Source organism: Trichomycterus rosablanca, chromosome 25 (genome assembly GCF_030014385.1).
Source record: "Trichomycterus rosablanca isolate fTriRos1 chromosome 25, fTriRos1.hap1, whole genome shotgun sequence".
In the NCBI taxonomy this organism is placed as follows: domain Eukaryota; kingdom Metazoa; phylum Chordata; class Actinopteri; order Siluriformes; family Trichomycteridae; genus Trichomycterus; species Trichomycterus rosablanca.
The window spans coordinates 12,085,001-12,095,358 of NC_086012.1; the positions used below are offsets into that span (position 1 = coordinate 12,085,001).

The following is a 10,358-nucleotide window of genomic DNA, read 5'->3' on the forward strand; positions in this document are numbered from 1 at the left end:
ATATCAGTCTGTCACACAACTAGGCACACTTTAGAGCAGACAGACAGACAGATAGATAGTATTACAGACAGACAGACAATACAGATAGATAGATAGATAGATAGATAGATAGATAGATAGATAGATAGATAGATAGATAGACAGACAGAGAGACAGATAGACAGACAGACAGACAGACAGACAGATAGTAAAATTGATAGATAGACAGATAGATAGATAGATAGATAGATAGATAGATAGATAGATAGATAGATAGATAGATAGATAGATAGTATTACAGACAGACAGACAGACAATACAGATAGATAGATAGATAGATAGATAGATAGATAGATAGATAGATAGATAGATAGTATTACAGACAGACAGACAGACAATACAGATAGATAGATAGATAGATAGATAGATAGATAGATAGATAGATAGATAGATAGAAAAATTGATAGACAGATAGATAGAAAAATTGATAGACAGACAGACAGATAGATATGTATTTGGATACATATCTATCAGTCTGTCACACAACTAGGCACACTTTAGAGCAGACAATACACCTTATGCATGGGAGGAAACCTAACGAACACACAGAGAACATGCAAAATTCAAAGCCAGTGACAGGAGGTAAGGATCAAACCCAGGTTCTACTTTTACAAACTGCTTCATAAGTGCATCAGTCACACATAAATACAGAAGACTGGACATATTGACCATATTGGGTGGCACAGTGGTCACTTCACAGCAAGAAGGTCCTGGGTTCGATGCCCAGGTGGAGCGGTGCAGGTCCTTTCTGTTTGGAGTTCGCATGCTCTCCGTGTGTTTGTGTGACTTTCCTCTGGGAGCTCCGGTTTCCGTGACTGTGTTTAACATTAAACTGGTGAACTGGTGAATCTTGTGACAGTCACGCATTGCAGATCGAGCATGAGATCATGCACTGACTGATGGCGTGTCTGCATGATTTACGATTGACTAAGTGTTACGACTGAGGCATCAGCTGGCGCTTAAATAAAACATAATGGAGATGCTGCCAGGACAAAGAGAACCGGCGTCCGTAAACCGAATATTCAAGGGACCGAGGGGTTCAGGTGCAGTGGGGATGGTGCCTGTGGGTGTGTTTACATGTAGGGATAGAGGGGTGTGTGTCGAGGGGGCCTGATCGGTTTCAGGACAGCTGTGCTCCGTGATGCCCATGGGGGGTTTAATGCTCTTGAGAGCTATGGATTTGGTTGAACGTACTGGAGAGAATTAGGATAAGGAGGATCTCTGAGCTAGACATCACAATCAGGATTGTAGGAGGGCAGAAAACATTTGTTTGTATCATTTTATGTTTTCTTTCTAATTATTTTATTCATTTAATTTAAAATGTGCATTAAAAAGCTACAGGGAAGAGCCCAAAACAATGAATCTCTAATGAATAATGACTCTTAGCTGATCCCATTAAGGGTCACCACAGAGGATCATTTGTCTGCATATTTGATTAGGCACTGTTTTATGCCGGATGCCCATCCTGATGCAACTCTTCCATTTTTACAGGCTTGGGTCTGGCACTAAGAGTGCATTGATGTCACCCCCCAATATCTAGGCTTACAAAATGCCTTGTGTCTGCTGTATTTTTGAGCCTAGTCTGGCAATTCGAACCCCCAGGACTGCAGGACACCAAAAACACCCCAATATTTTAAGAAAAAGAGCTTCAAAACACTGTAGGACAGTGAAGTCCTAGACAACGTGACCCTAGCTATTCAGGGAGACACATATCAGTGCACCTTTAATGCCGGTTTAAGGTCTGGATAAATACTAGAGTTGCACTGAGATCCACTGAGGCGAACCCCTTAACCGAAGCAGCCAATAGGAATCATTTTTTAATTTTGCATTTGTCTGAATCGATCCTTTCTGGGGATGTAACGATGCACCACAATACAGTTAATAACCGATTCAAAAATTCCACGATTCAAATCGATTTGACATGTTAAATGAATCGATATTCACTTTAAACAGCAGAGGGCGCTGGCGCTATACACCTCGCCTGGTTGACGTCACTGGTGCTATACGCCTGGTTGCCAAATTCGGTGTTTTTCAGCCATAGTTTGTACCTACCTCAGAAATAAAAGGCGGCCGCTCAGGTGGCGCAGCGGTAAAAGCACACGCTGGAACCAGAGCTGGGATCTCGAATACATCCTATCAAATCTCAGCTCTGCCTGCCGGCTAGGCTGAGCGGCCACGTGAACGACGATTGGCCTGTTGTTCAGATATGGGTGGGATTAAGCCGGATAGGGTCTCTCTCTCATGACTAATGCAATTACGATTTTTTTGCTCTGCTGGCTGATTGATGGCGCCTGCACAGAGATGAGAAAAAAGTGCTGTCAGGGTGTGTCTCTCCGTACACAGTGCTGAGCTGCACTGCACTCGTCAAAGTGTAGGTGATAAGATGCATACGGCTGCTGCCCACGTGTCGGAGGGACGTTAAACGTCCTAATAAATTATAAAATAACAATTGGACTTTATCCCTACCTACATTTGAGCCAAAACTTCACCATGCTTCTTCAGACTTCTTTTGTTCTGTTTTATTTATGCATTTTTTTGTCTTCTGCTGCTGGGGGATCTCTGATTACAGTCAAGGTGGGTATACTGCTGCTCACACCTCTTTCAACCTGCGCACAGCCCTTAGCGGAACCTTTTTCACTTATGCGTACTGCACAGGTGCCTCTCTATCTGCTAATCAGGGTCCTAAACAGCATTTGAAGACCCCACCCATAAAGTCCGGTCATCCCACCCTAGCAGAAACGTGTCTGCTGCAGGCACTGCCAATTATGCCCGCTAGATGGCGCCCAGCCGACCCGTGGCAACAACGAGTTTCGAACTGAGGAGTTCAGAATCTCGGCGCTGGTGTGCTAGCAGAATATCCACAGACCTCTGAGTCTAGTTGGGCTTGTAAAAGTACAAAGATTTTCAACTGACCAGATTTCTTCTCTTGTTTTTATGCAGGTATCACGACGCCTGTGGACGTGCTTGTGCGGCAACACTTTATACTTCTTCAACAATGGGAAGGACACCCATGTAAGCACCGTGTGAATTTCCACAATGTTTTTATTACACTGCAGTGTAATTAGAGCAGGAGCATTAGAGAAGATTAAAACACCACTAGGTGTACTTCGTGTAATCTTCCTGATTCGTGCTTCTGGCAGACATACAAATACAAACATTAGTATTATGAGCAGGTAAAGATTAGATTACAGGAAGATTTATAGGCCAGGATGAACTCTCTCGTGGACAGGGCTGATATGGTGTTTGTGTCATTTATAAATGCATGTTTGTTTCCTTAATTTGCAGTATGTGGAGAAACTGGACCTGAGTGGGTTTGTGTCTCTGATTGATGACTGCAGTCGAGACAGAAATCTGGAGGCGGCCAGGATGAACCTACGCATGAAGGACGGCGAGATTAAACTTACCGTGAGTCTCGTTCAGTTAATTTACATACACTGATCAGTCATAACATTAAAACCACCTCCTTGTTTCTACACTGTTCATTTTATCAGCTCCACTTACCATATAGAAGCACTTTGTAGTTCTACAATTACTGACTGTAGTCCATCTGTTTCTCTACATACTTTTTTTAGCCTACTTTCACCCTGGACCTCCACAGAGCAGGTATTATTTAGGTGGTGGATCATTCTCAGCACTGCAGTGACACTGACATGGTGGTGGTGTGTTAGTGTGTGTTGTGCTGGTATGAGTGGATCAGACACAGCAATGCTGCTGGAGTTTTTAAATACAGTGTCCACTCACTGTCCACCTTATTAGACACTCCTACCTAGTTGGTCCACCTTGTAGACTTAAAGTCAGAGACGATCGCTCATCTATTGCTGCTGTTTGAGTCGGTCATCTTCTAGACCATCATCAGTGGTCACAGGAAGCTGCCCACGGGGTGCTGTTGGCTGGATATTTTTGGTTGGTGGAGTATTCTCAGTTCAGCAGTGACAGTGAGGTGTTTAAAAACTCCATCAGCATGCTGTGCCCGATCCACTCATACCAGCACAACACACACTAACACACAACCACCATATCAGTGTCACTGCAGTGCTGAGAATGACCCACCACCCAAATAATACCTGATCTGTGGTGGTCCTGTTGGGGGTCCTGACTATTGAAGAACAGCACGAAAGTGGGCTAACAAAGCATGCAAAGAAACAGATGGACTACAGTCAGTAGTTGTAGAACTACAAAGTGCTCCTATATGGTAAGTGTAGCAAACAAGACCCTGATCAGGATAAAGTGCTTGCAGTGGAGAATATATGATGAATATTCTAATATGCTAATGCAGTTTATCAGGGGGAGTGGGAGGAGGTGTGAGGCCGGGCTGGGTTTCAATTTGCATATTTATAGTATCTGGATTTCTTGATAAGAAATTGTAAATGGTTCTGTGTGTTTCTGTTGTATAATGATTTATTTTTCCAATCCGTGAATGTTTCTTCTAACACAGGGGTGCCAATACTTTTGTAGTTTGAGATCTGCTAAACAGTGTAGGTCACATAAGGAAAAATGCAAAAATTGTGCAAACTGGCTACTGATGAATGAAAACTTTCTAGATTTACAGTGCTTTAGGCAGGCTGAGGCATAGCTATGGTACCAAACAGCAATTTAAAGAAAGAGTGGCCACATTAATGTCAGTCATGTTGACCTGTTTGAATGAGGTGTGATCAATGTATTGGGCACCCCTGATCCAACACATTTTAGGTGTTTTAAAATCTGTAATTTAATTTTAAAGCTCGCTATTAAAAATAAGAGCCTAATAGTAGTAGATTCTTTTTCTTAGTGTTTTTGTTTGTCTTTATCACCTTTTGCAGGCTCCTAATTTGGAAGCACGTGAGCTGTGGAAAGGCTTTCTGTACTCTGTAGTGGATGTGAGTAAACACTGAATTATCTGACTGTGCAATGCTTTATATCCTGATTTTTTCATCACTCCTACTTGTTGGTTTAATACCTCATTAAAGGGTATTATTAGACATAGAAAAGTTGGGGCCGCTCAGGTGGCTCAGCTGTAAAAACACACACTGGAACCTGCCGGCTGGGCTGAGCAGCCACATGAACAATGATTGGCCTGTTGTTCAGATAGGGGTGGGACTAAGCCGGATAGGGACTCTCTCATAACTAATGCAATTACGACCTCTGCTGGCTGATTGATGGCGCCTGCACAGAGATGGGGAAAAGAGTGCTCTCAGGGTGTGTCTCTCCGTACACAGTGCTGATCCGCACTGCACTCGTCAAAGTGTAAGTGTAATGCTGCCCATGTGTCGGAGGGGGCATGGGTTACCTTCGTTCTCCTCAATCAGGCGCTTGGGTGGCAGAGTGCAAGCTTTTTACAAGATTTTAAAGTGTGTTTGTGGGGATTTGTGCCCATTCAGTGTGATCTGATGTGTTTTATCCCAAAGCTTGTCATTGGGGTTGAGGTCAGGGCTCTGTGTATTTTACTGAGGTCCTTTACACGCCTTTTTGGAACGCTCTTTGTGCACGGGGTGTACAGTCATGAGTCGATGGTGTAGTAGAATATCAGTAAATTTCAAATGCATTTGTATAGTGCTCTTAACGAAGACATTGTCTCTAAGCAACTTGGACAGATTTCAGGTCCAAAAACCCATAATTTAGCAATGAGGGTGACAGCGGCAACTCTCTAAATATTACAAGAAAGAAACCTGGACAGGAACCAGACTTGATCAGACAGTAGGAAACAATAAAGAGAATCCCTATCTGACTCCTTGCCCCAAAGACACGACCGAGACTGTCGAGCACCCACCCAGGTTGGAACAATGCTGACTTCTCCGAAATGATGGCCTAGCACCTTTACTTTGCCCCCTGTCTCAAATTTTTGGATGGAGAGAGCCATTATTTAAGCCAGTACTTTAATATTTGAGAATTCTTGTGCAGTCGTGACTAAATCATTGCATTACTCTGGTCCTCAGCTGAAAGTACCCACTACTCTTACCCTGCTGCCCGGGCAACTGCACATGCTGAGGGAGGTGGTGGTGAAGGAGAGGCAAAGAAGAAAAGCTCGCTCACTCTCCAGAGCCCCCTCATCCCCTCTCTCACTCCCTCTAGTAGGGGAGATACCAGCGTGAGTATTTTTGCTCCTTGTAAATTTTTTGCTAGGACGCCTAGGACACAGGTTTTTGGTAGGAAACACACACTAATAATAATATTAATATGAATCATAATGAAATACATTAACAAAAATATTAATTAGAGATGCAATAATTAAGTCTTTAGTGTCTTTGCACTGATAGTCAACCATCAATCACTGCAGGGCCTTGGCCGTTATTTATATTATTTATATTTTTTAATTCTCTTTATTTTCGTTCCTATTCAATTGCTGGTTTTAAGGACTATTTAGGGTCTCTTCGTTCACCATATCCACTGATAATAATTACAGTCTGCAACGAACTTCTTGCTTTGTTTTGTATATGCTGGTGAATCCATCTTTTCTCTGGACCAGGTGTTTCAGACCGGTTTCTCGTACGGAAGCTGAGGTCCTGTTAGAGCGTCACCCTGACTGCGGGAACATGCTGCTCAGGCCAGGCAGAGACGGGACGTCTCTCGCCGTCACCACACGACAAGACCTTAATGGGTACGATTAAAAAATTATCGAATTGATGCAGTCAGGAGCTGTGTGTGTTTGACCTGTGATGGACTGGCGACCTGTCCAGGGTGTTTCCTACCTTTCACCCTGTGAATTGTATCCACCACGACCCTGAATAGGATAAAGCTGTGAGAAAGCAGAAAATAAATGAATGGATGATTCCAAGGGTGATTAACAGGCTAACAGAAACCATTATATTACACGTAGGAGCTAGGGTAATGTTTGCTACTTCTGTCCTACAATAGCCTGATTGATTTTCTGTTTATTTTGCTTACATTAGGTTAACATTGGTGGAGCTTAAATTGAACCTTTTCCAACAGAAGACCATGTCTTTGGGTGCTCAGGTGGTGCAGCGGTAAAACACGCTAGCACACCAGAGCTGACATCTACCGGCAGGCTGAGCACCTACACAAACGACAATTGGCATGTTGTTCAAGGGTAGGTGCCTGGAGGAGATTCCTCATAACTGATGCAATTACGACCTCTGCTGGCTGATTGATGCTGTCTGCACAGAGACGAGGGATAATGTGATCAGGGTGTGTCTCTCTGCACACAAAGCTGATTCTTTCACCTCATGCAGGTGAAAAGATGCAGTCGTGTGCGGTACTGCACACGTGTCGGAGGGGGCGTGTGTTAGTCATGGCTCTCCTCAGTCAGAGTGATGATCAGCATCAGTGGAGAGGAAGCGTAATGCAATCGGGGAATTGGATACGACTAGATTGGGAGGAAAATTGGGGCAAAATGCAAAAAAAAAAAAAAAAAAAAGTCCATGTCTTTACTACACACTCACTGTCTTTGTTAACTACTTGTATCTTTCACACAATCTGTTTTTAGGTCAGTCTTCAGACACTATCGGGTTACCCAGAAGCCTCAGGGAGGCTACATCATTGACGTCGAAAACCCAGTATGTATGGATTCATGGCTCTGTCTAGTGAAAACAGAGCATTATGATAGGACAGTGAGATCAGTGTCCAGACTAGAGGAGAATAATGGCCTGGTCTGTCTCTCGCCAGATCCCGTGTCCAACACTTCATGATGTCATCAATGCACTGGTGGAGAAGACGGCCGGGACGCTTCAGCCTTTCTTACTAGAGGAGCCTTACGAAGAGAATATCAGTATGCCTGCTACACACACACTGTTATTGACTTAACCATCACTGCATGTGTTTATGTTCAATGCTGAGATTCCTTATCATTTGTCCAGCTTACATTTCATCTAACGATGAGAATGGAGAGCGAATACTGCACTGTGCACCCACCAGCACTTTCTCAAGTGGGCCATCATTACCCCCAAAAGGTAAAATACTACATAACAGTCTGACAGTTGCAAAATCTGGCATGTTTATTATGTTTATCATTTATTATAATAATAATTATGGGGGTTTATAAGCACAAGGTCTAGCAGCAGACAACAGGAACACTGAAGCTACTAAGGTTGGAAACGGACTCTCCATTGAATGGCATGACTGCCAACTCATTCGGGATATGCACTTGATCCCTTGTCGTGGGTATAAAGTGCATGAAAAGGATGGTTTGATACAGGCTCCTAGAGGCAGGGGTGAAGTGGTGCAAAGTTAGAAGCTAGAAGAAGTTTTGGACCATAGGATTGGACCGTAGACTACTGGAATAAGGTCGTCTTCTTTGAGTCTAGTTTTTAGCTTGGCCCAAACACCTTGTTGACTTAGTTAGACCAATCTATAAGGTGGCAATCTAGCACGTTGTAATAATACACAGTTAAATGATAATAATTTTCTTACAATGATTTCGTGTGTGTGTGTGTGTGTGCTTACTAAGCAGGAGCAGACAGATGGACACTAAGGTCACAATCAAAATCCCCCAGCCCGTCCAGCAGATCTCTGAGCCCTCCAGGTTCACCCTCCAGCCCTATGAGAAGACTGGTACTCGCACCCTCGCCACTCGCACAGAGTAAGAGTCGCAATGTAGAACCTGCATGCACACACTAACACACACAAAGATACACACAAATACACACACATTACAGCTTAATTTATTGTGAGATAAAATGTAACAGTTAAATGCTCAGCACTTAGTTCAGTCTATCAATAAACAATACGGAAATTATGAAACTACAGCCATACTGCCTAGGTCAGGTCATCAATCCAGCTGTCACTCCTGTCACAAGCTTCTTACATAAAGTTCCGAAAGTTTTGTGGTCTGACTGGATTTAAGTAGAAAATTTTAGCTTCAAGCAGAATGGTTAGCAGAGGTTTATATACATTCTCACAATTCCACCTAGTACCTACTAGTGCTATTTTTCTACAGCGATCATCCTCACATCTGACTCACCTACTACTAAGGTTAAAAATTGACTCTCCATTTTTTAATGGGTTGGGCCAACTCATTTGAGAGTCATTTATTCTCGTAGGACGACATCAAGTGACCTACAATGGTATATGCACTTGATCCCATGTCATGGGATAAAGTGCATGAAAAGGATGGTTTGATACAGGCTCCTAGAGGCTGGGGTGAAGTGGTGCCAAGTTAGAAGCTAGAAGAAGTTTTGGACCATAGGATTGGACCATAGACTACTGGAATAAGGTCGTCTTCTTTGAGTGTAGTTTTCAGCTTGGCCCAAACACCTTGTTGACTTGCAGTTAGACCAACTATATACAGTATATACATTCTCACAATTCCTCCTAGTACCTACTAGTGCTATTTTTCTACAGCGATCATCCTCACATCTGACTCACCTCTATTCATCCTTTTCTGTCCATCAGCTTTCACAGACGAGCTCAAACAGAAGCTGGAACAGAGGCGGACCAGTCAGGACTAATTCCCTTCTTTTCCTCGGACGATCAGCAGTGCAGCCTCACCACCTGGCCTTCTGATACTGCCAGTGCCTTGTGATACGAGTCGCTGCATACAGACTTTGTCTCATTTCTGTGGTGCTTCATTACTAAACAGAACAAAAAGTTCCTGCTTTGGAATGTCAGAATCGACCACGGGAACTATAAAAAATGGAATGGAATTTTGATTAGTGTTTCTGCTTACTGCATTTGCATCAGGTTTTTATGGGACTGGTCACTAAATGCATCAACACACATGAGCATCAGACCACTAAAAATGTCTTATTGGACTGACAGTGAAACTGTACAGTTATGTGTTTTCTGATGCACTGTACCTGTAATACATGTTTAGTGGGTTCCAGTGAATTTACTTCAAATCTTTACTGTTTGGTGAGTTCTAAAGAAAACTATATGTTTTCAAATTCGTATGATGCTACTTGAAATGAGATTGACTCATACTGTCAGATCTGCCACATGGTGAGATGTGTATAGTATTTGTGTAGAGAATAATGTATTTGTGTTAGTTTTCTCAGCTGACTACTGACCTGTAGTTGTCGTTACTGGGTTGTAAATGTGCATGGTGCTACTGTTTGTACATAGCTCTCAGTTCATGTGAGTATCACTTGGTTTTTGTTATATTTATTGGAAGTAAAGGGATGTTTTTTCAATCCAGGTGTCAAAAGAACTGTTTGTCACATGTTGCTACGTTCAATTCATTACATTTATTTTAAGTGTTGTTAAATTAATCTAGGGCGGCACGGTGGCTTAGTGGGTAGCACTGTCGCCTCACAGCAAGAAGGTCCTGGGTTCGATCCCCAGGTGGGGCGGTCGGTGTCCTTTCTGTGTGGAGTTTGCATGTTTTCCCAGTGTCTGCGTGGGTTTCCTCCGGGAGCTCCAGTCTTCTCCCACAGTTAAAAAACATGCAG

The 10,358-nt window shown here is 43.1% G+C and overlaps 1 protein-coding gene across 2 annotated transcripts in view; it reads left to right on the forward strand.

Moving 5' to 3' along the window:
• Positions 1-10,100, forward strand: part of stap2a (signal transducing adaptor family member 2a) — an 11,445-nt gene extending 1,345 nt beyond the window's left edge. The window contains exons 2-11 of one of the 2 annotated variants that reach the window (XM_062987852.1): positions 2,980-3,051; positions 3,325-3,444; positions 4,839-4,895; positions 5,952-6,103; positions 6,482-6,613; positions 7,460-7,529; positions 7,639-7,741; positions 7,830-7,922; positions 8,423-8,551; positions 9,364-10,100. In XM_062987852.1, coding sequence (XP_062843922.1) covers positions 2,980-3,051; positions 3,325-3,444; positions 4,839-4,895; positions 5,952-6,103; positions 6,482-6,613; positions 7,460-7,529; positions 7,639-7,741; positions 7,830-7,922; positions 8,423-8,551; positions 9,364-9,419 — 984 coding nt within the window. In that variant the 3' untranslated portion in view covers positions 9,420-10,100. Of the gene's footprint in view, positions 1-2,979; positions 3,052-3,324; positions 3,445-4,838; positions 4,896-5,951; positions 6,104-6,481; positions 6,614-7,459; positions 7,530-7,638; positions 7,742-7,829; positions 7,923-8,419; positions 8,552-9,363 lie in introns of both variants that reach the window. The other variant, XM_062987851.1, reaches the window with a different exon arrangement.
• Positions 10,101-10,358: the final 258 nt, after the last annotated feature.